This window comes from Letharia columbiana (assembly GCF_014066305.1).
Source record: "Letharia columbiana isolate WasteWater2 chromosome Unknown Sc0000074_s0, whole genome shotgun sequence".
NCBI classification, from domain to species: domain Eukaryota; kingdom Fungi; phylum Ascomycota; class Lecanoromycetes; order Lecanorales; family Parmeliaceae; genus Letharia; species Letharia columbiana.
The window spans coordinates 44,097-70,257 of record NW_023501119.1 but is presented as its reverse complement, the minus strand read 5'-3'; the positions used below and the strand labels follow the sequence as shown (position 1 = coordinate 70,257).

At 50.3% G+C, this 26,161-nt stretch overlaps 9 protein-coding genes across 9 annotated transcripts; 6 read left to right on the top strand and 3 right to left on the bottom strand.

Moving 5' to 3' along the window:
* Positions 1-122: 122 nt before the first annotated feature.
* HO173_012133 (uncharacterized protein) lies at positions 123-2,198 on the bottom strand (the record flags this gene model as incomplete). The annotated part of the gene is made up of 6 exons (XM_037314006.1): positions 123-130; positions 192-445; positions 507-930; positions 984-1,396; positions 1,449-1,737; positions 1,790-2,198. The coding sequence occupies 6 exons, from the start codon at positions 2,196-2,198 to the stop codon at positions 123-125; spliced, it is 1,797 nt and encodes a 598-aa protein (XP_037159095.1).
* A 466-nt stretch (positions 2,199-2,664) lies between these two features.
* Positions 2,665-4,256, top strand: HO173_012132 (uncharacterized protein; the record flags this gene model as incomplete). The annotated part of the gene is made up of 4 exons (XM_037314005.1): positions 2,665-2,712; positions 2,765-2,946; positions 2,999-3,697; positions 3,761-4,256. 4 exons carry the CDS (start codon positions 2,665-2,667, stop codon positions 4,254-4,256), a joined length of 1,425 nt encoding a protein of 474 aa, XP_037159094.1.
* A 650-nt stretch (positions 4,257-4,906) lies between these two features.
* Positions 4,907-10,819, bottom strand: HO173_012131 (uncharacterized protein; the record flags this gene model as incomplete). The annotated part of the gene is made up of 37 exons (XM_037314004.1): positions 4,907-4,961; positions 5,090-5,126; positions 5,264-5,287; positions 5,371-5,433; positions 5,578-5,725; positions 5,778-5,792; positions 5,856-5,885; positions 5,959-5,999; positions 6,050-6,061; positions 6,186-6,199; positions 6,252-6,277; positions 6,338-6,368; positions 6,507-6,570; positions 6,623-6,649; positions 6,699-6,705; positions 6,795-6,844; positions 6,902-6,942; positions 7,091-7,170; positions 7,308-7,320; positions 7,457-7,473; positions 7,548-7,574; positions 7,627-7,692; positions 7,749-7,795; positions 7,954-7,977; positions 8,029-8,076; positions 8,135-8,326; positions 8,378-8,407; positions 8,476-8,514; positions 8,655-8,714; positions 8,832-9,199; positions 9,260-9,297; positions 9,452-9,715; positions 9,767-9,813; positions 9,864-10,116; positions 10,187-10,228; positions 10,317-10,405; positions 10,543-10,819. The coding sequence occupies 37 exons, from the start codon at positions 10,817-10,819 to the stop codon at positions 4,907-4,909; spliced, it is 2,706 nt and encodes a 901-aa protein (XP_037159093.1).
* Positions 10,820-11,567: 748 nt separating this feature from the next.
* On the top strand, positions 11,568-11,933 carry HO173_012130 (uncharacterized protein; the record flags this gene model as incomplete). Its single annotated transcript, XM_037314003.1, has 2 exons — positions 11,568-11,576; positions 11,643-11,933. 2 exons carry the CDS (start codon positions 11,568-11,570, stop codon positions 11,931-11,933), a joined length of 300 nt encoding a protein of 99 aa, XP_037159092.1.
* Positions 11,934-13,655: 1,722 nt separating this feature from the next.
* HO173_012129 (uncharacterized protein) lies at positions 13,656-14,864 on the top strand (the record flags this gene model as incomplete). The annotated part of the gene is made up of 2 exons (XM_037314002.1): positions 13,656-14,047; positions 14,120-14,864. 2 exons carry the CDS (start codon positions 13,656-13,658, stop codon positions 14,862-14,864), a joined length of 1,137 nt encoding a protein of 378 aa, XP_037159091.1.
* Positions 14,865-15,054: 190 nt separating this feature from the next.
* Positions 15,055-16,113, top strand: HO173_012128 (uncharacterized protein; the record flags this gene model as incomplete). The annotated part of the gene is made up of 1 exon (XM_037314001.1): positions 15,055-16,113. The coding sequence occupies one exon, from the start codon at positions 15,055-15,057 to the stop codon at positions 16,111-16,113; it is 1,059 nt and encodes a 352-aa protein (XP_037159090.1).
* A 1,299-nt stretch (positions 16,114-17,412) lies between these two features.
* Positions 17,413-19,158, bottom strand: HO173_012127 (uncharacterized protein; the record flags this gene model as incomplete). The annotated part of the gene is made up of 1 exon (XM_037314000.1): positions 17,413-19,158. The coding sequence occupies one exon, from the start codon at positions 19,156-19,158 to the stop codon at positions 17,413-17,415; it is 1,746 nt and encodes a 581-aa protein (XP_037159089.1).
* A 744-nt stretch (positions 19,159-19,902) lies between these two features.
* On the top strand, positions 19,903-20,775 carry HO173_012126 (uncharacterized protein; the record flags this gene model as incomplete). The annotated part of the gene is made up of 1 exon (XM_037313999.1): positions 19,903-20,775. The coding sequence occupies one exon, from the start codon at positions 19,903-19,905 to the stop codon at positions 20,773-20,775; it is 873 nt and encodes a 290-aa protein (XP_037159088.1).
* A 3,231-nt stretch (positions 20,776-24,006) lies between these two features.
* HO173_012125 (uncharacterized protein) lies at positions 24,007-25,400 on the top strand (the record flags this gene model as incomplete). Its single annotated transcript, XM_037313998.1, has 2 exons — positions 24,007-24,290; positions 24,407-25,400. 2 exons carry the CDS (start codon positions 24,007-24,009, stop codon positions 25,398-25,400), a joined length of 1,278 nt encoding a protein of 425 aa, XP_037159087.1.
* Between the last annotated feature and the right edge of the window lie 761 nt (positions 25,401-26,161).

Here is a 26,161-nt window from a genome sequence, read left to right as displayed (position 1 = left end):
GTGCCTCAGCATTATTGTGGATGGCGTTTGTGCAATGCGGAAGGAATCTGTTGATGCACAGGTCGGCAAAGTTCATAGGGCTGAATCCTGGCGTTCTGATTTGTTGTGCCTACAGCTTACATCTAGAAACCTGTGGACACAGACATGTCAGTACGCAACAGATAAAGATGTTCGCAAAGAGATTGATATACCTGTCTCTGTGTTTCCCTCACCCATACTCTTGCTTCCACTGCTTCCGCTCTGGATGGCGCCCAATATGCCGTCAACATAGGCCGCTCCGCTCCACTTCTGATGAGTCAAGACGTCCACACCGAGCTCCTTCTCGCGTCTCTGAATCAGCTTCACATAAGCCAGCATGCCATCCTCCTTGAAGTCTCTTGAAAGCTCTGCTGTTACTGCTGCGGTAGAGTGCAAACCAGCCAGAGAGATCAGCTGCAGAACGAAGCTAGGAGCAACAACATCAGCTGTTTTTGCTCACTAAATAGGGAAGAGATATCAGTGCTCACCCGTGTTTGGCAAGATCCCAAATGAAAGACTTCAGGGAAGCTTCATTGAAGCCCTGGCCCATCCAATTGAATGACGGGCTGAGATTGTAAACTAGTTGCTTCCCAGGATGAGCTTTCCTGATCTCGCCTGCAAACTTCCCACCTTTCTCTACGTTCGGATCCGCAGTCTCGAGCCAAAGCAAGTCAGCGTACGGAGCGAACTCGATTGCCCGCTTTGTGGCTGCTGCTAACCCCGCACGGTAGTGGTAAAAGCCCTCGCGAGTTCTTGGAATGTCCCAGGAAAAGAACAAGGGAGAATTGGTATACTGTGCTGCGAGAGTACGTCGCCTTGATAGAGGGAGATTACGATCCATTCTCACCTGGGCACCGTACTGGAGGATCTTGCTCTGATCTGCACCTTCCGACTCAAGGTGTTTCACCACAGCTGAAGATGGTCAGAGTATGAACTCGGTCTGGAGAGGAGGGTGCTTCCCCTACCTTCATCAAATGTCATGAGCTTATGCTCCTTCACCCACTTCGCCTCATAACGGTCAACTTCCACTCCAGTGGTACCTTGGAGCTCCATCGCTTGCAAAGTCTCGGCCAACGGCTCCGCGTCTTCGTCTACACCGAGGATGTATTCATGATCCCGAACGTCTACAGCGCTGCTGAGAAGCTTTCCAGACTCGGAGTCTGTTCGAGCAATTACGAGATTCTCGCAGCCCATCAGATCCCATTGGAATCTGGTAGCGACCAGTCGGTTAATGTGTTCGCCCACGGGGACCAAGACTTTGCCTGCCAAGTGGCCGCACTTCTTGCCACCGTGCAATTGGTCTTCGAAGTGTACGGCTGCTGCACCATTCTCCGCAAAAAGCTTGGCCAGTTTCATAACAGCAGTAAGGCCTCCGTGTCTGAAGTCATATCAGCATCCTGTCCTCGTTGGCCAATGTCACAGATCCTCACCCGGTATCCCCGTCTGCAACGATTGGTCGCATATAATCTATGTATGGTGCCTTCGTCCTTTCGTCCTTGCTCATCTTCCTCCTTGCATCCCAATGCTTCCGATCATGCAACTGTTGTGCTTTGAATATTCGCTGCACTTGATTCGGTACCGTGTTGTACGGGTAGTCTCCGAAATCCGGAGAGACCTCGTTCGTGGAGGTAAGCACAGAGGAGCAAGCCCACCCAGAAATATACAACACTTCCTGGTTGACAGCTTGTTGGGTCATTTGAATAGGGTCAATGGCTCCCACTACCGGTTTGTCAGCCCTCTTGATCGAGAAGCCTCACTGGTGGCTTTTCACTTGTATGGACAGGCTGCCCAACGGCAGCCCTCTCTTTGAAAAGGCTGAACAACTTCCTCGCCATCACAGAGCTCGGGTATGTTTGCTGCAGTGTCCCTCTCTTGCCGACCACATCCTCCGCAGAGTATGGTCTCTTAATACCCTCATATCGGGCTGAGGCCCACCATTGCTTGACGTCTTCCACTTCTTGGATGAAGAGGGCGTCTTCAGCGGCGCCGCTCTTCTCTGATGTTGGAAGGAGCTGGTAGGAGTCCGAGGGTAATGCAGTAGACAGCGGAGGCTTGACGGCAGGGAGATGGGAGGACAGTGCTCTACCAGTGTGTCTTGGCTGAAGGCAAAGTATAGGGGAGGAGGGCATGCATCTCTGGGCAGCTTTCCTGGGAAGGCTTCTGGCAGCTGTTCCAAGCATTGTCTAGGATGGAATAGCAACCCTATGAATCTTGACTATGCTTGTGCAATTTTGTAGCTGTCTATTGACTGGGAATTGCTTGTAATGATGGCCGGATACTAGAACTTGATGGCAGAGAGACGCTCGAACCATTCCAACTAGACTTTAAATTGCATACTCGATGGCTGTTCCTCGCGAGTATAGGCCGTCTTTGGGGTCTTGGAGAGGCGAAGACAAATTGTATGGGCCAATTCCCCCACAAATATGTTTTTTGGCCGAGGTCCGGCACCGCCGCTTGCCCGCGGAACGTCACCTAGGTGGAGCAATAACAGTCTTAATTCCGGGCATCGCTCCCTCAATTCCATACATCAATTGCAATTGTCAAGCTTCTCAAAGTCTTCCAAACGGGCACAGACTCCACTGATGCCCCTATAGACTACTAAACCGCCCCCAAAACCTCGCAATCCCTGGGGCACTTACCTGCGCCATGCTCTCGACGACAAGGGTAGCACCAAGGGCTGCCGTGCTAATACAAGTATTTTATCCATTGAGCAGTATCCTGCTCATGCTGACCTTGCTTGTGACAGCCTAGACTCTTATCTTCCATCGCCCACTCGATACGAACCTACTCCTCCGCCTCCGAACCAGACCTCAAAACCACCCTTAAAGAAGCCATACCAGCAAAGCGCGAGCTTCTCAAAAAAGTCAAGAGCCATGCCAGCAAGACAATTGGTGAAGTCAAGGTGGAGAACACGCTTGGTGGCATGAGGTACAACAATCACCACTACTATCTCCTGCGGCCAGTCTGACAAGCATTGCAGAGGGCTTAAAGCAATGGTATGGGAAGGATCCGTCCTCGACGCAAACGAAGGCATCCGATTCCACGGCAAAACGATCGAAGATTGCCAGAGTGTCCTGCCCAAAGGCACCTCCGGCACCGAAATGCTACCCGAAGCCATGTTCTGGCTGCTTCTGACCGGCCAAGTCCCCACTACATCACAAATCCGTGCCTTCTCTCGAGAACTCGCTGAGAAATCCACCCTGCCGAACTTTGTCGAGAACATGCTAGATAGCTTTCCTACGGACCTGCACCCTATGACTCAATTTGCCTGCGCTGTTTCTACACTCAATCACACCTCTGCTTTTGCGAAAGCGTATGAGAAGGGTGTCAACAAGGCCGATTACTGGGAACCTACATTCGACGACAGTATCTCACTGCTCGCCAAACTCCCCACGATAGCCGCCAAAATCTACCAAAACAGCTACAAGGGTGGTGGGTCTCTACCAGCACAGGTAGATCCAGAGCAAGACTGGTCCTATAATTTCGCGGCCATGCTCGGCAAGGGCGGCAAGGAGAACGAGAATTTCCAAGACTTGCTACGACTCTACCTTGCTTTACACGGTGATCACGAGGGTGGCAACGTCTCTGCGCACGCTACCCATCTGGTTGGTAGCGCGTTGAGTGATCCCTTCCTCAGCTACAGCGCCGGTCTACAAGGTCTTGCCGGACCACTGCACGGGTATGCTCCTCAACCTTCAACTTTCACTTCTCGACTCAGCAGATGCTAACGCCAGTCCCACAGTCTCGCAGCACAAGAAGTCCTCCGCTGGATCCTAAAAATGCAGTCACACATCGGGACCTCCTTCACCGACGCCGACGTGAAAGACTACCTTTGGTCAACCCTGAAATCAGGCCAGGTAATCCCCGGCTACGGGCACGCCGTGTTGCGAAAACCCGACCCCCGCTTCGAAGCCCTCATGAAGTTCGCCTCCTCCCGCCCCGAGATCGCCGAAGATCCTGTCTTCCAGCTCGTGAAGCGGAATAGCGAGATAGCGCCGGGCGTGTTGAAGGAACACGGGAAGACGAAGAATCCCTTTCCGAACGTGGACAGTAGTTCTGGCGTGCTATTCCACCACTACGGCTTCCACGAAACGCTCTACTACACCGCCACCTTCGGTGTCTCGCGCGGTCTGGGACCGCTAGCGCAGCTAATCTGGGACAGAGCATTGGGGCTGCCGATAGAGCGGCCAAAGAGTATTAATCTGGAGGGCTTGTTGAAGCTAGCGGAGGGATCGTAGCTAATGACGGGATGGGGATTAGGCAGCGTGATAATGGATGATGTGATGTGTATATGAGAGCCATGTAAGATGTTGCAAAAGCAAAGAAATGTAGAGATTTGGAAGATATCCCGTATGTTTTGAATCTACTGCTCAAGAGATACTCCGAGTCTGCTCAGCCAAGCAATGGTTTACCGTGTACATAATGAGATACGTAAGATGATGAAAAGCAGGAACTGGACATTGCCCTGTCTATTTTACCCTTCTCCCGTTCATGAAGCGTGCAAAAGCAGAGCAAATGTAGGACTCATGCCCTGGAATATAGCAAAGCCCGGGATTCGAAGCCAAAGAATATATGAAATCATGCCTCGTGCTGTGCTCGTCGTGGCTCAGATAGAGGACGTGTTACCTGCCTGTGTGACTCTCCTGTCGGCCTTTCGTATCCAACATCCTAGCTCAGTCAAATTGCAAGACAGATATGCATCTTTCTCCCCTGTCATATTGCATCGAATTTGTCCTATCTACAAACCACTCTCCAGTCACATTCTGGACGTATATAAACATTCAGTCGTCCCCCTCCCAATACAGATTCATCCAAGATGCCAATGCTTCACGGCATTTCTCGTATATGGTCATCGATATCCACAAGAATCTAACTCACTCTGCAAACCCTAGAACTTCATATTCCCGCCGCGATCGGACTCACAAAGCGGAATGCCTTCATATCTAGATGGAGCTTCAGTCAGCAATCTGTCATGCGAGACGAGAGAAGTCTGGAGCGTGGGGTGCCGGAACGTGTTCCGCGACCCCCGAGAAGCTTTAGCTAAAGAGATTATGGGCTAGAGGAGACTCACTCTGAATATCCTCTGGCAAGGTTGATATTTTGAAGAGCTGCAATTCTGAAATCAGTAGTTTTCTTTTTGAGATCAAGATTTGAGTCCCAAGACGGTGGCGGGAGTCACTACAATCCCACAATGTGTCTTGCAACTCAATTCGGGGTGCGGATTAGTACAAGAAGGGCTGCTCACCCTGCGTAGCTGCGCCTTTCAGCACTACACCATTTTGCGGTCAGCATTCCTCTTTCGAGACGGATACTCGCGTCTAGGACACATTTCAGGAGCAGGACGTGTCTTACGATTGTCAATAGTGGCGTTGATCACTACTCTCTTGCCGCTAGAATGTACACCAAAGCCGCCGACTATTCGAAAGTCAGTACTGCTTGTTTGCGATAGAAAGCCGAGTCATAATCAATGCATGCAGAGTATACACTCCCACGGCATGTCCCAAGAGTGAGAATCCGAGATTAAAAGAATGAAGGAACTTTGACACCGAGTATACGTACTTTCGACCCCGTGACTACCTGCGATCGTCTTCACAGAGGGAGATTCGCCTACGACCTTTACGAGCGATTCCCCCTCGTATCTCTCCTGGTAGAGGTTTCGGATATCCCGGGAGGTAAAGGTCTTTGTTAGTGGGATGTTAATGGAATGCTTGGGAGATGATCAGTGACGCGTCAATGGAAAGAAACGGCCGTATATTTACATGAATGCCTTGGAACTATTCCCATCGTCAGCACGGTCTAGCTTCGGAAGCAATCAAGTGACGCCAGGGAAAACGCACCCAAACAGCCACGTGAGGAATGAATGACACCTAAAATCTCTGGTCAGCGACCTGCTACCAACAAGTTTGGCTACAGCTTCAAGATTTCGAGGTGAGCCCTTACAGAACATCCAAGTTGCTCCGAGATCTCTCGCTCGTGGACGTCTAGGGCGCTTTAGTGACGGGTCATGTAAGCATGAGCCACGATTGCTTACGATCTGTCAAGCCTACGTAGGAATTGGAGTCAGCGTATCTTCTTTGAAACAGAGAATCGGAGCTGAGAATCGTCCCGGAATTTAAATTGGGTCTTTGCTCGCATGATAGGTATTGCATTTCAAGATATGGACGTACTGTACGGTATAATACTGCAGTCCTTTAGCCTAGTTCCCATAAAATGACGGACTTCTGACGACGTACTTGTTGGTCAAATTCTCTACGTCATTCTAAAAACAACGTTAACATAAAGGGGGTTCTGTTTCTCGTTATGACGCGTCAATATGTACCTTTGGACTCGGCTTCGTTCCAGCGCCAGAGCTGTAGGAGTCAGCATTACGTGTTCAGCACGAGACTGAGAATTAGAATCATGAAACAACTGTAAAGCTCACACTCCAAACTCATGTCTCACGGTCCAAGATCCGGTAGTGAGGCAACATGGACTCGGGAAATACTTACTAGCCAGATACGCCAAAAATCGTTGGGCCGGCTGGTTCCTTGGCAATATAAGGGAGGAGAGGAGCTGTACTGGATGAGCATTGAGCAATCAGGAGCGCTGCTAGAACGAGAAATACCTATGCCTAATTGCGCAGCAGTCGCATCTGATGGAGTTTAGCACCTTGGTGATTGTAACTTGAACAGTATACTCACAACAACCCTATAGAGATTTCGTAGTCAGCTTCTTTCGTTCACGACAGATATTGGATTTAGGAAGCAATTATGAGGGGTGAGAAGGGCTTGACGGACGGGATTTGAGATTCGCTTGGCTCTAGCAATGGTCGAGCGGTCCACCAGTTCTACGCAGGAAAATCAGCATGTCTCATTCTAATTCAGTCTAGCATGAGTCGACGTACCTGGCAAGCCATATGTCCAGTTAGGATTGAACCGATAATCCCTATTCAAAGTCAGCACTGTTTCCAGGGCAAGTGCATGAGTAGAGAAGGTTCGGGACAGTATAAGTGGTATCTCGCGCTCAAGGAAACGTCTCGTGAACCCAAGGCTCGATGTAGAGTGGAAAAAAAGGGAATCGGAGATTTACGTACGCGCTCAGATCGATGATTAAACTGTTGCCGTTGGCTTCTTCGATGGAATCTATCCAAGGCTTCGCGACTCCGTTGGGAAGCTAGTGGAGTTCTCTGGTCAGCAATCACATTCGAGACACAAACCGAAGCCACAAAGCATGTGACGGGAGCATGGGAGTCATGACTTGTGTTTCCAAAGACGTCGGTATAAGGCAGCTTGGGGCAGGGGAAGTCCTACGGCCATAACCCACCTAAACGATGTCGGAGTCAGCAAGTCTCTTTCGGAATGGGGGCTAGGTCGTAGAACAGGTCCCGGCAATGTCGTACTTTCCTACCGAAAGCCTTGCCATTCGAGTGAAATACGATGGCCCGGAACAGATGACTTACACGTCGATATCTGTCATCTGGGCAAATTAGCATTCCTCTTCTGTCTAGGAGCGTGGACGAATCTGGAACCAGAGTCTACAAGCACACATACCTTTTTGACATCCTCATGCGATAAATTCTTTTATATTACTGTCAGCAACGAACAACTTGGCAAGGTGGGCAGTGTGCACCTCGTAAGTGATATCTCGCTTTTCGTATCCCACCAGTGGCCTTCCGGCAAGCTCACGAGATGAGACCTGCGCTGGAGTTAGAACAAGAGGAACTCGGAGAGATCAATTGGGCAATCGCTTACACTCCGTAGGTCCATATAGGGGTGCAAGTTGAGTAGGTTGATCAAGGCTAATGACAAGTGCGCAATCAGCATTCCTTTCTCAAGATTGAAAGGTGGGTCCTGAGGCACTATCAGGAAGCATATATAGAGCACCAAGAGTTCTATGCATTTGATGCATGTCTTGCAGCTACGACTGCAGACTCGACTAGAGGGGAACACTCCATACCTTGCCCCGTGTAACCTCTGGCACCTAATTACGATTAGAAGCAGCTCTGAGATTTGGGAGAGTCTGCACACTTACCGATAAGGGCAACTTTTGATGGCGTTTGATTGGAATTGTTCTTGGTACCTGCAACGATATAAGCAACAACTATGGAATGGTGGAGAACTAATGGCGGAGGTTCTACCAAAGGGAGGGTTTGGATTCGTGGTTTGAGTAGCGTATGATCGTGTAAAAGGCATCAAGGGTGTTCTCCGGGAATGCCGCGAATCTCGCAGAGCGTTCGATGAACGACTTGTTGTGGAATAAGCCCTCATTTGTTGCTGTTGTGGGATATTCCTGGCGGCTTTCTGAAGCCTGTTCTCAAGATTTACATCTCCTGCGAATCCGTAAACAAGAGATCTAGGTCAGGGACATCATAACCGCTCACCAAAGAGCTCCCTGCCTGATCTCCCAAATTCTGATTGTGTTCTCCTATCAGCAATAGAGAACACCCAATAGAGAAGTTTGAGGCTGGAGAAGGCCTACCTAGCATCAATTTCATTACCTCGTCGCCGGTCTCAATGCCTAGTATCTATCTTAGAATCTTCTTCTTTGAGCCGAGACACAGGCCGTAAGACAAATAGGGGAGCAAGTCTCGCACATTGTGTCGTTGGACTTCAAGCAGGATGTGGGCTTGGGAAGAAAGGGCTGGAGAAGTAGCATACCTGTCCAAAAGAGTACTTCCCCCTCACGCGAAAGGCTGCCTTCGGCTTTATCAAAGAACCCTGGATACGAGTTATGCAATCAGCATTGCCTATTCAAAAGGAAACGATGACCACAGAGCAAACGCTTCGCAAGCATGACTGAAGACTCAGAATCTAAGTCTAAAGAAGGATGCTTACACGTCAAGTTCTCGTCGTCACTTTTCACAGTCCAAACCAGCTTAGGATTATCTCTGAGCAGCGCAGCGAAGACGTTGTCTGCCACGTTGGTTAACCATCCGGCCTTCGTTATGGTGAATGTGGCGAGCTGGGCCATTGAGGCTCCTCCTTGTGGGGGAAGAACGATAGCGAGAGCTTCCATAGGCTCATCGAAGTATGCCTTGAAGTCTCGCTGGTCCAGATGCTGTACGTATCTATCGACGGTCGCGGCTGCATCAAGTGCTTCTCGGTCCCTCACAAGAACCTTCTTGAAGGCTTCGAGGTCTTCAAATTGAGAGAGCTTGGTGTTGACGTGAACTTTGTTGCCTCTTCTTATCAGTGTTCCAGCACTATGAACAATTGAGTCAGAATTGCTTCGTCTCAGGCAGGAAACCATGAAATGTACATACCCAGTGTCCGTGAACAATTCTTTTTGGAGGTCCGATGGCTGTCAGAGAACACAGTGTTAGTGTTGCTCTTCAAGAGACAATCCGAGTATTCAGACAGTAGTGGGTAGCAAAGAGAGCATCAAGCTCCCGTAACATGTCTTGAGATTCGATGGACAGTCCAGAACGACGAAATACCAGATGGAGATAACATACATGGATGATGGCAACGCTCGAAGTTCGAGGGAGGTCAGCCAGCAGGTCGTTCATCTCCTTGATCTTCAGCCTGGTACCGTGACGTACCCACCAGTGCCTCCCTGACATCAAATCTTCGTATTCCTCATCTAGGTTGATGGCGGATATCTTTTCTTTGGTGTCACCATTGAATAAGCCGCCTTTCTCACTCAAATATACGATCTTTAGCGGTTGCAATGCCCGTGCCAATTCTCCTGCTGCAACATCTGCGTTCACATTGAGAACCTGACGGCCAAGGTTAACTAGGTAGCTGGGAGAGGCGATATCAATGCTTACCTGGCCATCAGAAGTCTCACTCATCGAGGTCATTATAGGTAGACAGCCTATTTGACGATCAGCCGTGAAACTTGAACTTTGTGGAAGTGCTGCCGACCCGCCCTGATGCTGGCCTCTATCGGGTTCTTGTCCACGCTAGTTATCTTTCCGACCAAATCGTACTTTTCCTTGTCAAGAAATTCCGCACCGAAAACACCGGATGTGATGGGCCTTGCGCGGACACCGACATTCTCCAACTCTTCAACAAGCTTTAAATTTTCTTGGAGGAACAAAGATCTTGCGATCCCCAGTGTCTTTCCATCCGTTATTCGTATGCCTCCTTCAAATTGTGGTTCGACCCCTGCGTCCTCCTGTAGCACATTTTAGCGTCAGCATCACCTCTTCAAGTGGTACCGGATAGGTAGGAGGTCAAGTGCGCACCAGTATCTTGTTTAGCTGCGGACCCGCCCCATGTACGACCACCTAGCCGAGTCAGTACTCTGTATTTGAGAAGGAGCAACAACCCAAGAATTGGTTGAAAAGAGGAATCATCAAATCGGGATTCACGTACAGGATATAGCCCAATCTGTGCCAAAAACGCCAGCGCAGAGACCAGAGCCTCGAGATGTTCCGTAATAATGGCTCCACCCACTTTAATGACTGGATATCGCAGTCAGTTTTGCCTATGCGAGGGGACTATTTGAGCCTTGGTGCTGTTCCGATAGTAAACACAGACGAGATATGTTTGAAAGACCAATCTTTGTCCAAACAATAAATATGGACTCCGAGATACGTACCAGCGAATTGTTGTGACGAAACGGAGGAGAAGTGGCTCAGGTATTGCTGCACCTCCCGCTTCGAGCCAATGTTGCTGAGCAGTTGGATGACAGTTGAGCGTGTGGTGAGGGAGGAGTCAGCAGGAGATGCAAAGTGTCGTCGCCATGGCTCGGACACTTGGGCAGCTGCTGCTGGGACGACTGCTCGTGGCAGGCGAAGGCTAGATCGTAGAGGGCCCTTCGCAAGCCGACAGCCTCTGACTGCGGCCAGGGCAGCGGAGGAGCGGAACGAGAGCATGGTTGCTTCTAGGCCCCCAGCATGCGGCTATGGTGGTATTCTCCTTCGTATCCTGAGCAGAGATGAAATCCGGGGCACGTTGAGCGCCACGTGAGGCCTGTGGGGGGGTCACAACTTTGTGGGAGCGCACACACTTTGCAAACGGGTTCACTCAAATTCAATTGTAGAGGCGAGTAGGCAGACCGAAAGGGAGGAAATGTGTGTCGAATTTGTGAGCGTTGACGGGCTCACGTGGAAGTTTTTGTTTAGGGAAAAGCAATTCGTGTGTGGACGTGCCAATTTTCCCCACCAGAAAATTCTCCATCTGACGGAATTTCTCGCTTTGCGGCATCGGATGCGGAGAAACTAGCGCCCGATCGCTATAGGGCTGACCCATCCCCTCGAGTCCTTCAAAACCCTCTCATCTTTCCTTTCTCTATCAGGGAATCGCATTACTCGTTACCGTCACACTATTTGCGCTTTTATCTGCTAGCATGGATCACGCCTGTAGCCACAGCTACCACGCATTCTCAGCTTGGAAGGCATGCTTACGCAACCTTCGACCCAATTAAGATCAAGGCTGGAAGCCAACGGCCCTTCGCCCTCTCAGGATGCAATATCTTTTTTCGCAAATGCTTTATGGTCATGGATAGATAGACGACCTATCCTCAAGCTCGGTCTATCAAGTGGACTCGGAGCCCAGCGTTGATTGATTAAGAGCCAAGGTGCCTTGCAAGAGGACGTCCTCTCCAAGATTCCATACACTGCAATGGCTACTGTAAGTGACCCGGATAAGTCACCAGCCAAGCACGGACATGCCTCTAGCAATACTGACACGGCTTAGAGACCATCTTGTATCCGGCTCCTACATGTTGCGCTCTACGATCGAGGCGTACAGGACGCCAACGCCACCCTACCCACTCTGCACGACACTACAGATCCCATAACATCGGGTACTACGCCCCATAATCTTAATACCGGCTTCGCTAAAACAGGCAAGGATCTCTGGCGCTTCGAAAGCAAGAGCATTCCTCAAGATGGCCCCAGCCTGCTACTGGTTCGCATAACCATCATCGAGGTAGTGACTGAGGTCAGCTACTCGATATTTGGAGGGTGGGGTACTCTGGTCCGGTAGGAGATCGAGACTGCACTTGCCGAACCTGGCTTCGTGATGCAAGGGCCGGGAAGACCGAGACGACATCTTGGGTCCGCGCGTGATGGAATGGGAGAATATAGAAGCGCAAGCACGTGCGTACGTAGCGAAGAGGACTTCGGCGGACAGATTGGGAATTGCTGGGCCTTGGGACATCAGGATGTCGACTACGTGGAGCATCCTGGAGGGCAAAAATGTGGTGACTTGACGTCAGAGACAGAAGGTTGTGGTGAAGCCTCTAAGTATCAGCACTTTTGGACTGCTTTTGCCAGCTGTGAAGATTAATTGAGGACTCAGTCAGCACCCGTACGGCAGATGACAGCGTTGAGAGGTAGTGACTTGCTCCCAACCTGGAGCTCTATTCAACAACGTTCGGGATCCGAAGAAGGATCCCAGCCCAGTGAAGATCCGCTGGGCCACAACAATGTCCAGAAAAAAAATGAGTGACGTTCACATCATATATTACCTTATGCATGAAAAATTGCGTGAGCCAGGACTTTTGGAGTTGGAAGAGCAGAATCCTGGTGCCACAGAACATTGAGAGGATGTGGGTGTCGTTACCAGATTCATCCACATCAAGGAAAAGCCGCCTCAATCCACGGTTTAGGTCACAACTACACCCTGAATGCTCTCTTTATACGGCATTGATCACGCCACTGAGATGCAATTCCGATTCCTGAGTCAAATTCTGCTGCATCCACATCACAAGCGTATAACTTTGCACCTTTGTTCTTCTTTATACAATTCTCACTCCGCAAACAGTGCTAACGCCGCCATCCCAGCAAAAAATCCGAAAAGATTTTTCAACTTTGGATGGAGTACGTCGTCAGGGTTATGTAGCTCAAGTCAGCGGTTGAGACTGGAGGACACCAGACTCAAACAGAACAGTGAACCGCGGCGTCTAGTCCCAGATCGTAGGAAAAACTTTAGTTTTCTGTAGATCATGCACCGCTTGAAGCCGCCGTAACGCCACCATTTCACGTGCATCCATAAATATTACTACTCAATACGAACCCCATATCTTTCCTTCCTGTTATTAAAACTGATCTCCAATATCCCTCACCCCTCAACTTCGATCTCTCGTGCAATTAAAAAGCCTCATTATTTTAGAAGAAACTTCCCTTCTTTCCTTTTCTTATCTTTATCTTACTCACTCATATTTAATCTCATTTTTGCGACCAATGCATCAACAAGAGCTACATCGTCTGTTCCTTTGGCGAATGACCCACAGCCTTCACAAGCAAGGTGGCAAGGTGTGCCTGTTCTTTCCAGTGCAAGGCTGACGACACAAAAGCCGTCTCCATCAAAAACCTGAATGCGCCTCCAGGATTGCTGCTGACCCTGGGGTATCCCAATCAATTTGTTCGCCAAAATGGCTGAGCCCAGCGCCTTGCAGCGAGAGTCTGAGTGGAGTATCCAATCATACCTGGACACACATGCAAGCTTATCATGATGCATTTGCTAGCGCCAGGCTGAGCTGAACAAACTGCGGCGGAAAAGGGGGGGTGGGTTTGAGTGTCTGCCTGCTTTCCGCGCTTACTTTTCTTTTTCTTCAGTCATACTTACTCTGTGCTCTGCCATCTAATATATCAGCAACCTGAACTTTTGTGGCAGCGGCTTAAGGCAGCCCAGCTAGATTGCCACTTCAAGTGTCAATCTACCTGCCCCGTGATCCAAAGCAGTGAATCATCCACTGTCTTTGTAATGGATCCCTTCTCCCTCGCCGCAAGCATCATCACCGTCATTGGCGCTACCAAAACCGGCATCAACGGCATCAAAGTGCTACGAGGTGCTTCCGACGGGCTGGAGGATCTGCTGGCCGACATTTCGCAGTTCGAAGCCGTGTTGGAAGCGATCCAAAACCTACCTGGTGCTCGCGATAATGCTGACTCCGAGCTGAAAAGGCTGCTTGAAAGTGGTAGCAAAAAAGTGGTCGAACTTAACTCTCTGGTCCAGTATCGGCTGACGAAAGCTGGGGAAAGCAGCAAAGTCGACAGATTGCAATGGATACGCAGTGGGCATGACGTTGAACGGCTACGTGGGCAGTTGAGAGATATCATAGCTAATCTGGTGGCCTTGGTCGGCGTCAACACCAGGTATGGCTAGCTTCTCTTTCTCCGCATCTGCAAGTGAGAAGCACTTTACTGATCGCTGAGATTGTCCAAAAGTACAACCGTACAACACGTATCCCAAGTCACCAGTCAAGTACTCTTTGAGCATCGACAACTAAGCAGCCAGATGGCCGCTTTCGCTACACAGGTAACGCAGCTACTGGAAGGGTCTCCGCCCACTCGAGCCGCTCTAGCTGCATCCATGGGTGATGTTCGACAAGTGGCCATCGAATCAAGCTCCCAACCGAACTTTACAACTACCGAGAATAGTATAGCACTTCAGTCGAGCCAGCACAAGTCCCATCTCGATCCTCAAAACGATCTCTACATCCGACGAGTGCGGACAATCAGCTTGTGTAACAAATATTGCGTCTGCAAGTGTCATGTTCGAAGAAAACTCGGCCCCTCAGGCATCTTCTCCAAACTCATCGGCAGTGGCTATATCGAGACAGCTGGTCCTTCCATATTTGGGACTCAGTGCGATATCGAGCTATGCAGGGCTCGCGCTGCACCGCGCGTATCTGTACAGTATCGTTTACCGCGGTGGCTGATAAGTCGTATGATCTTCATGTGGTTCACTTCGTCTCCGCCTTACGCTCCGGAGTTTGTGTTGAGAGTTCCACGGGTCATAGACTCTTTGAATGACATCGCTTTCAAGGCAGTGTTGGAGAGAAATCTTGATTTGCTGAAATCAGTTATCACTAACGGAGATTGTACGCCGTATGATATTGATACACTTGGGAGAACTCTTCTTGCTGTAAGAATAAACATAAAGATATTCAATTTTGAGGTGAACTGTTAATGATTCTTGTTGTCCAGTGTGCCGCTAAGCTTCATGGTTGGGATATAGTAGAGTACCTTTTAGCTTACGGCGATTCCTCCAATCGATCATCTATCACACCTCAAGCAGAAAGCATAATCTGGGAAAGCCTCGTTCTCGACCCACTTTCTTTTGAATTACGTGGCCAAAACAACTCCGAGTTGACATACTCATGTTCCCTATGATTGAATGGGAATGCTATATCGAGGGTCAAGGCTTCAGGATACTTCACCAAATAGTGTGTGGACTAAGCCGTCGTTCGTTAGATGTCGAGCTGCAAAGCTCGAACAGTATCAACGAACTAGATAAAGATGATCGAAGCGCTTTGTGGTATTCGGTCGCTCACCGGAAAAGGGATTACGTCCACTTATTGCTAGGGCGAGGAGCCGATCCGAATGTCGGCGATCCCTCTATCCTGGTAGCTAGCGGCAATTTCCTAGACTATGAAATTACAAAAGCTCTTCTGGATGCCGGTGCGACTCTTAGTTTCTCTAACGACAGAGAATTCTGGAAGTTGTGGCAGCGATGGCCAGGATGCTGGGAGAAACTTGAAGATGAAGATAATAATATAGCAATCGATAATCTACTCGTCAGACATGGCATTGATATCAACCACCATGCGGAGTGGTGTGGCGTCGAGGATGTGACTATACTCATGCGCATAAGCGAGAACAGCTTTCAAGACTATTCACCACTTCGCATACAGCAATTGATCGATTTCGGGGCCGACCTCGAAATGGTGGATGAGAACGGGGAATCTGCCATAATGTATGCTCTCCATTATATGAGTCCCGGGTCCTTCGAAGTGCTTGCCCGCGCTGGCGCCCGCCTTGATGTCCGAGATGTAGCAGGAAACACTATCTTACATCTTGTTATCACGCGTACTTATACTATCGACCCTTTTTACGAGCTTTATCAGGTAATGCGCAATGCAGACCTCACCAAGCTAGATCTGCATGCAAGAAACGCAGATGGGCATACAGCTTTTGACCTTCTGAAGATGAGGAATGGGCTCAAATGGGATGGGTATTGCGAAAGCAAGGGGATACCGGAGTGGAGAAGGCCACGCAATGGTTCTGACGATATGGATTTCATCCGTGCTACGGAGGAGTTATTACATGATATTCAAGACCTTCAAGACGTTCCAGAAGAAGATCGGTACCCGCCCCTCGGCGAATATCTCAGCGGCGATGATGAAGAAGAGGTAGTCCCAGGAGCGTGGCCTGTGTGACAGATTCAAACCCGAACATCTGCCTCCGAAGCTAGAGAAGACACGCTCTCCATCTACGAATCTCATATCTAAGACTCTGCTCCTGCAAGCTCAGCACTCGTGCAAGTGCCGCGCTTCCAGCCCAAGCTCCGAAAAATGGTCCGTCAACGGGTCAAAGTCCAAGGTCTCTACGCTGGGTTCGGAAGTGCGATCACAATAGACAGTTCTCAGATGACAGAATTCATTTTCCAAATCCCTTCACACTTCAAGCCACAAATCCACGCACTCCTATGCTTATGATCCCTTTTCTAAACAACACCTTCCGAGCCTAGGTCCAACCACATATCAATCACCCCCCCCAGCCCCACCCCATCCCCATAAACAACCCTCCCTCTCAGCCTTCTCCACCCCACTCACTCATCTCCAATCTCACTCCACCATTTCCAGACCCCACCTCTCCCCCCCCTTCTCATCTCACCAAACCCACGCTCCACCCTCTCCGTCCACCCCACTCTCTCTTCCCACAAAATCCGCCATCAAACCCTCGACAAATCCATCGAATATTCGCCCATTAACATCCATCTCCCATCTCCCCTCCAAAACGGGGGAATCTGGGACCGACATTCTAGAATCTCCCAAGACGCCAACGCGAAGGGAAAAGTCAGAGGCGAGTGATGGGAAGGAGCTCGCTCTTGTTTACACATCATGGTTTCATCATCTCCTCAATCACGATCCGGGTAAAACCCCAGCCGTTTTCGGCCTACTTGACTACACCCTCTTTGAACGGCTTTTATATCACGACCCCCCTACCCACCCCCTCGCCCCTTTACGCCACCCAGACGGGCTAGTCCATCACTGGCGCGCTCAGCGACGCCTACATGATCTCCGTGGTGCTATTCACCTCTAAACTTATCGCCTTTACTGGCTTCACATGTTGCGTGCTGATCATGCAAGTCTCGGCGCCTCGTCATCCACACTTCCCCGTCAACGGCTCCAGGCTCAGAACTCTTACGGGCCAGCCAGCCATCTGGCTTGGTGACGTCTGGATCTTGCCGAGTGAAGGAGCCATGTCGGATGGGTGGGTGGGTGTCCGACGGTAGCGCCATGTTTGGGTACCTTGTTGAGCACAATGCTAGCCTTTTATTATGGACTTGGATTTGTACTAAACCGAATAGATTTGGTCTGCCGGTTGATTGTAGCAGAAACACCTGCCAGCTATACATACATGCCAACGACAACTCGCTCGCCAAATCACACTTGCCGTAAAGGTATCAGTGTCTAAATCAGACAGCTCCTCACTCAACACGCTCTCCCGCACGTTCAGTTCTTCTGCGGATCATACTTAACGCGATGCCAAGCCGCCGTCAGATTGCCCCTGAGGTTAAACGTAGGCTCGTGATGCTCCGGCTGCCCGTTGTACGCCTCATCGACCGCTTTCACCACCACCGTCGCGCCCACCATCTTCTTCTCCGGCACCGTGTACTTCCAACGCTTCCAGCTCCAATCGTGAATGCCGTTACTAACAGGGTCAATGTCCGTCTCGGCCTGACCCCACGTACGGCCGTCATCCGTGCTAACGTCCACGCGGATGATCTTCCGCCCTCCGCCTGAGAAAGCGTACCCCTCGATTACAACATTCTTGATCTCGTCCTTTGCCTCTTCTCGATGCATGCACGTTATGGCGCTCTGAACCGGCGTCTCCTGTATCGCTGGCGCCATGTCCCAATTGGGCTTCTCGGTATCGTTCGGCCCAAAACACTTATAATCCCTTCTCTGCCACTGACTCGTGCTCTCTTCCTCACTCATGATTATCCTAGTAACCCACTTCACGCTCCTTGCCGCCACATGACCGGGCGCAACGACCCTGAGCGGAAAGCCGTGGTCTGGGGGGATAGTCTTCCCATTCATTTGACACGCTAATATCACATCGCCACGTGGATCGATGGCTTTAGATAGTGGAATCGAGGCGCCGTAGGTTTCTGCGCCGACAAATTGGGCATGCTGCACCTCATCTGGAGGATCAGCGACGTTGAAACCGGCGTCGGCCAGAACGTCCCTTAGCCGTGGGCCTGTCCACTCCGCGTTACCTATTGCGCCGGCTTCCCATTGCAGACCGTTGGTGGGCCGGGAGCCTTCGGTCATATGGGAACGCCGGTTGCCGGAACATTGGAGTGTAGCGGTGATTTTGTGCTGTTTGAAGTTTTTTCGGAGGTCGGACATGGTGTATTCTTTCTCTTCGCCGTCGTCGAGCTCGACTACAAGCTTATGCTCTTTCTCTACTATCCGAGGAACCCAGAGATGATTCCTCACATAGAAGATGTCGGAGGGTGTGAGGAAAGTGGAGAGGAGTGTTGTTGGCGACTCGGCATTCATAGGTTTGTCGGAATGGACGATCAGCCTTGGGTCTCTTTGTGGGTCCTGGACAAATGGATCCTCGATATCGTCAACAGGAACTTGTCCGTCTATTAAGTCTTGAGGATCCACGTGGCCAATCAGAAATTCCTCTAGTATGTCGTAGACTTCTTGCTTCTTATGGATACTGAAGATGTTCCAATAGGGGTCAACGCTGCCGCCAGCTGCACGCAAAATCACGTTGCCGCCGGGGTGACCGGCGATCCAGTCTGTGATGTCGTAGACTTTTGTGCCTTTGATCACCCACGGGCTTTCTGAGTCTTTGTCGTGGGAGGATACTTCCGATAAGCGGAAGACCCTCTTGGCGCCATCCACCAGTCCTTCTTCCTTAGTGTTCTGGTCCTTGTCATCTTTGTGCTCGGATGGCGCTTCAGCGTGTAGAGTGGATGAGAAGTGCCAAGCTACCAGGATTGTCGCCGATAGCGACGCAAGGGCAGTAAAGACAGTCGGCTCAGAGAATTTCCTTTGCTTCTTGGGTAGAGAAGAGGATGAAGAGATGGAGCGGGCTGGCCTCGTAGGAAGCAAAGATAGTACAACACATCTTGAGCGGCCCAGGTGCTTAATGGTAGTGGTGCAGAGGCTACGTGTTTGATATGGAGCCCGCTTGGTCAAAAGAGCAGAGGTGTGAGTGAGATGCTGTACTATTGAAGCCATTCTCAATGTTTCGGTAGATAAGACGTTGAATTCAGGCATAAAAACTCGCCGACACTGAGCACAGGAGAAGAGGTTTGATAAGGAAGGACTCCAATACTCAGATCGATTTAGCGCTATATCATTTGACTAGCCTGGCATGTGCCTGAGGTGAAGGAGACACTCCCGCGTTTCTGAGATTGATGTGGTATTCTCTGGAATGTGTAGTGACTCGTAAAGTAGTAGCTACAGTGCAGGGAGCAGGGAGGTACTCGGCCGAGCTAAGCTCCTCAACGCCAACTTCCTTGTTTCGTCGACTACCAGTATCTCCACCCGAATTTCATCATTTAAGTGATACCGACATCAGGTCAGTAAAGCTCATCTTCCACTGGAGCCCCGAGTCATCCGAAGCCTACAACCTACAACAGGCAAGCTCGACACATAGGTTGGTAAGGTACCTAGATGTTGCTGCTGTTGAGGGGTTCAAGTCAGCTTGACCGTTTCGGGTCGGCCGGAGAAGCTAATTGTAGATCCCGCTAAAACCTCCTTCCCCGAAGCTGCGTTCAGCTTAGCCTTCCCGAAGGCCCCGATACCGTACTTTATCGACTGAGGGATGCATTACATACGGTAGGTTGTTCGCTGCCATCCATTGGAGTATAAGCTCCTGTATTTTTGATATCATGCTACCATTCGGAATCCCTAGTTGCCTAGCAGAACACCTGGTAGACTGGCTTACCCTTCAGCAGAGAATAGAAACCTGGGAAACGTATGTCTCCAAGACGCTTCAATGAATTCGCTCGCCGCCGCCCCGATGTCACCATCATACCTACAACCCATCAGTCCTCACGACCAACGTCACCTCAACCCGTCAGCGTGCAACAAAGTGACCCCTTGGGAACGAGGCTGAAAGCACGCCTGCACCAATCGAGAGCCCACTTCCAATCAGAAATCGCAGACGACCTTTTCCTCGAAGCAGAGCTCATGATGCTAGCCTTCGCGACTGGCATCATGGACGTGGTGACCTTTCCCGACTACCACGTCTTCGTCTCCAACCAAACAGGAAACAGCGCGCTCCTGGCCGTCGGGGCTCTTGGCCTTGGCGGTGATCTCATCAGCCTGCCGCATGTGGGCACAAGTCTTGGAGTGTTTGCTGCTGGTGGCCTGATCAGTGGCCAGCTTGGGAACGTATTCGGCCGCAAACGACGCTTTTGGCTCTTCGTCACAAATCTCATTCAGACAGCCCTGGTGGTGTTTACTGCGGCCGGACTGCGCCAACGTGCGAGCCACAAACCGAGCATGGCGCTGAACCTGGGCATCATCGCACTTCTGGCTTTCGCGTCAGGTGCACAGGTTGCCGTGGCAAGGACGGTCGAGATACCAGAGGTCACGACTGCCATGGTCACTTCGGCCTATATCGACTTCCTCGTTGATAGAAACATTTTTCGATTACACAATCGAGCGCGTAATCGACGTGCTATCTTCGTGGCGTGTCTCATTCTTGGGAGCTTTATTGGGGCTATCGCGTACTTATACGTCAGTCCGTTCTTTGCTTTGTACATTTCAGCTCTCGGCCACTTGATCGTTTCTTTTGCTTTCCTGTTCAATCACGGAGCCCCCTCAGCCGTTGATTGCAACAGCTAGCGATAGAGATGATGTCGGCCCACATTGGTAATTCAGCTCACTGAAGCTATAAATGGGAGCAACACGCTTTCCCTTCTCAAAATCTGTGTCAAAGCGTCTTCACCGCCACCGTATCCATCAGATCGCCACTTTCAATCACGACACTTACTCGCTCAGCTCTATAATTACTGCCAATATCGCCAACACTGCTGTTACTTGCCTTTGACTCTAAGGAAAGCATCATAATTTTGATTCGCGGAGCGGCTTCACTCACCATCTGTGTCATCTTAGCCGGACTTTGAGCATCCATCGCGTCCGTATTGTAAGTAGTCTAATTCAAGGTCCTCAAGATAGTGGCCGACATGCCCAAGGATGCTTACTTGAGTTTTGCTAAGTGAGAGACCGATCGTGTTGGTGCTGCACGAATTGAGCCGAAGAAAAGAATACGCGAACGCTAACGCCGTTGGGTAGCTGCAGGGGTGTTAGCTTGATGAGAGCTATTTGGAAAGTTATACTTCCGGGACAAAATCATGCGCAGAAGGCCAGTGAATGTTCCAGAATGCGTGCCAGTGGCTGTCTTTCCAAAAGGTTTGACATATTCGTCCAGAGGGAAGGATAGAAACAAATTTGTGAAAAGTCGGATTGGAACAATTCTCCGTCTCCGGGGTGAGAAAGTTTAAGGAAGCTTTGCTGTATTTACCATGCGCGTATAACCCAGTCTGAGAGCCTGCCAAAAAAAGGAATCCAAACAGTAGAAACCGAAAAGAATTGACACATTGTGATCCATCGATTGTGCACTTAATGTGTTTTCAGGAACGAACGAGGGTTTGTCATTACGTTCTAGGCAACGGATCCGATCAGGCCTGGTGCGGCGATGTTATTGGTCGGCAATGCTAATATGCGAAAACCACTCGTTCAATAACTAGGGCTTCTATGGTTGGTTTGACGAAACTTCAAAGCCATGCTGAACCAACTCGTCAAGCACCTGGTCATCGACTTGCTAGGAGAAGTATTCACTCGGTTCGAGCAGAGCTAGACGAACAGCGTAGCCTGAAGAACCAAGCGAAGCGGCAGAACATATTCTCAAGGCTCTGCGCTTCTCCACTCTCGCTTTCTGAAGCCGAAAGGGGGTCTCCCAGGACCCACGGGGATGATCATTGCCGCCTTACAGAACCACATCTTCGCTGCTGTTCACAGTGTCCCGTGGTTCTCTATGCATTTCTGCGGAGATCCATGGTGAGGCCAAACTGTTTGGGAATAACTCCCGAAGTACACAATAATGGTTACCTTCCGTTTGCTCTCTGGTGAGCTTGGTTATCCCCATCAACGATATCAGCTGATTGCATTGAATGAAGGTACTGCATCTCTACCGTTCCAGCTCGACATTAGGTGAGTAAGATTGTATAGGGGAAAGGCATGCCAGAGGCCTTGCCGTCTCAAAGCCTTACGCATCCATACCCATAATAAAATCCCCGGTGAAATGAATCCAAAGCGGTTGCAGGCTTCTCAGTAGTCAGCCTGCTAGAAAGAGACTTTGGCAATGTTCGTCAGCCGCATAGGCTGAAATACAACATACAAGGTCTGGGACTAGGACTCTCAAGGACGGTTCCTGTTCTTGGTATTGGCTGACTGGCTCGAATGTCCTCCAACATATCTGACCCGAAAGTCTTGGGAGCTAAGACGCTTCAGGGGGCAAATATCGGCGTTTGTGATTGTCCGTCGCCGGGACTAAGCCGAGTTGCGTATAGCATACCCAAATAGCGTGAATTCAAATGACACAATCCCATAACCTCATGTAACTGTGAAGTCAACATCTTTGCTTGTGTGTCAACATCCTTGAAGATGGAGGAAATATAAAGGGTGGTACAAACCCTTCTTTGATATATATCCGTACATATATAACCCTCGATAATGATTTTACCTTCCTTCCTCCTGGCTGCTGCACTCGTACCAGATTGCCAGTAGTTGGATGGTCACCCACCATCCACGTCAACTCTCATATCATGTGCGCGGAACTCTTCTTCAAGAGTGACCTTCTCGCCTCAGTAAGATCCACCAAGGTCATGCCGAAGTTTTTGGCACATCGGACAGGCTACTAACTCACACGCAACACTGGCTTCGACAAGGATGCTGGCTTGGGCTATCGCAGCCGCTTACGAAGCCACGCTGGCTATCTCTGCCCGTTGAAGCCACTCGCCCCCGCCAGTCCCAACGACCTTAGGAGAAGCTCGTCCGGACGCCACCGTACTGAATACTTGCGGATGAAGAGACGAAGAGGACGAAGGAGAAGACTGAATGTTAGATCCACCGCACCATGGGTTGCCGGTGAGTGGCCATCGCTAGCAGGAGCCCAAATTTCTCCATGTTGGCGCCAAGAGGCTGACAAGCTCTAGAAATGACAAAGGAACCCATCGTCGGATGTCTCAAGGCCTTAGCGACGTCGATGAGTCCGGATGCCCAGCAGAGTACCAATCTCTCAGTCATCACTTTCCCTTCTCCGCCTCGCCATAGTCTCACTCTCCTTGGGCTGTACCTCACACGATGCCAGCAGCTGCGGCAATCAAGCCCGATACGTGAGCAGCGTAGCAACCTTCCACTCGGACCTTCACCTTATCCAAAGTGGTCAGATATGTCTCCAAGCTCTTTAAAGCGTCCTTGGCCACGCGACGTAGGTACGCGTCTAGAGGACTCCAGATGGTACAGCTCGACGGAGGTAAAGGAAGGCGCCTGTGGAGCTATAGAGTGAGGGTGTCAGCCATTGTCCTCTGCTTTGGCTTATTGGAACTCTTTGTGTTGGAACCTTTGGTAGGTCTTTCAGCTGCAGGGCGTTCTCCGTCTTGGGCTCTGGTGTTTCCTCCGAAGCTGCCAAATATAAATATAAACTGGTGGGGAGGTCAAGGATATCTGCCTATCCTCGAAGCAGCTGCATTCATGATACTCTGCTGGCCTAGGTGAGAACATGTGGCAAGTAGAGGGCTCCCGGAGAGCTTCGGTTCAAGGATCTACCGGATCAGGCAACACGCCAAGCCTTCACAGAATTTCTACTTGCTACTGTCACTGCTGATCCGTCACCCTCACCATCATCAAAATCACCCACCGCATCATCCTCGCAGCTCATCTTGCATTTTCCGAAGCCTGTTGCACCTACACGTCTTCTGTAGACATTGAAGCTCGTGTACAGCCTTCTGTGCATCCATCCATCGGGCCCTCTTACACCTCTCAGCGGGTCTCAGCTCTTACGTTCCCACGGTCATGGCCAAGCGAAAGACAAGAGAGGAAGACGTCACGGATTCTCAAGACCAAGACGATCATGACCACAAGTCACCAGCAACGGACAACGACAACGAGGGTCAATCCTCTCATGATCACAAGTCACCCACAACGACCAAGGACAATGAGAGTCAAACCCTGCCGCCATTGTCTCATGCAACACAAAGCCGAGAAAAGAAAAGAGCCAAGGGAGATGCCAGTAAGGGTGAGGCGATCGATCGCTTGAAGACAACACATCTGAGCAAAAAGCCTCTCATGTCCCTCAAGTACGTACCAACAACACCCAACAGAAGTCACTTGATGCCTTTGAATATTATTTCATTGTTTTTGTTGTCCATTCCATCGACTTTGAAGCGCAGATACTTATTTTTCTTCACGATAGTGTTGGTAAAGCCAGGAGAAGCCGAGTACGCAAATCTGGCGATACGGAATATTGCGGCATTCCTTCTGAACGCATCAGGACACCGGAGCCAGCCGCACGCTCCACAGGTGATTACTTTTGCATTATATGTCGCTCAAGGTTTACCCGAGCTGAAGGCGTCAACTATCACTTTGGATCCTGTGTAAGAAGGTTTGGAAATCCGTATGGCAACAGGTGGAACGATCATCCATCCTGCGCGCCCAAGGGTACGCGTACAAATGATGTCGCTACTGGCCCATCGAACTCTGCGGCATACTTGGACCTAGAAGAGGGGGAACAAGGGGTGGAACAAGAAGCGGAGGCCGCAGTTCCCATACGATATGATCCGACGACTCTTGCTTCAGACTTTCTGCGGGCAATAGGCGAGCATCCAACCCTGCCGGCGCTCAACGCGCATATGGAGGGTATCAAACTTGTTTCCGAGCCATCTGCTCGCGGCAGCCTCCTCCTCCGTTTCCAGTTCCAGAAGCCTTCAACCGAAGGTCAGGGGAATGATGAAGCTGAGAATGTGGGCGTGGAACAGGAGGCAACTGCAGCCAAACGGAAGGCTTTTAGGGAGAAGAGAGAGGTCGAGAGGAAGGCAAGGATCGAGGCAGAAGAGGAATCCAACCCAATGACACCACGCCAATCGAGTCGACCTTCTCTCAGTCAAGACCCGAGTGGCAACGGCCCTTTGAGTCAGAATCCTAGGGCATCACAGCCAGGGGTACTGCCCAGTGAATGGATGATGCGCCGCACCAATGCTGGCTTAGTGCACTATGTGCATCAGCATACTCAGATCATCACTCTTGACGATCCTCGATTGACAACTCAACCCCGGGCAATAGCACGACACGGTGGTCTGCCCAGTGGATGGACGATCAGTCTGATGGATACTGCAAATGGTCCACGGGTTTACTTTGTGGACCACAACACTAGAAGGAACACTTGGGATGACCCTCGAGGGCCATCTTGATATGGCGGTCAACTCCATGAAAGACGGGGGGTAACTGGAGAACTGCTGAGACATTGTCTCGTTCTTAACGGTACTGATGTGGCAGGTGCAAATGCTTGACGACTACTGGTGGAGGCAGATTATATAGCTTTGCAGACTTGAAGCTGTTTGTCAGTAATCGCACTACGGATATTGTTCGGTTTAGATGAACTTCCAGTAGCAGAACGCACTCATATATCATCAAAGCGATTGTCTCATCATACTGAGTGTGAGATGAGAGGTATGAATATACATTGACCCTCTGATTTAGCTAATCACGACATTAATCAGCTCGTATAGTCAGAATTCGCTGCGCTAGAGCGAGTTCGTATAGTGTCCAAGAGACAAAGAGTAGGACCTTGCATCGCGGAAGCTTCTCCTTCTCCAAACAAACCCCAAAGACAACTGCAGAAGATGGAGATGCTTCTGAGGAAACCCTCCTTTGCATCATTACCCTCGACTCATACCTTCGCCAGAAAGAGCTAGAGCAATGCAGACTCCGCAACTATCTCGCCTCGCTACTTCGATTCTTCAACCCCTGGCAAACGACCTGGATCGATTCCTCACATCAAGATACTCGATCTGTTACAAATGGACGAGAAAGTGGCACTTCGAGTCCATAACACTAATCACCTCCAAGCCTGTCTGCCCCGCACGTACCAGCTATTCTACAAACGAAAGATTGGAAGCAAAAAACCGTACCCCCACTGAAGGCCAGGCCGCTTTTAGGGCGCCTACCCCGT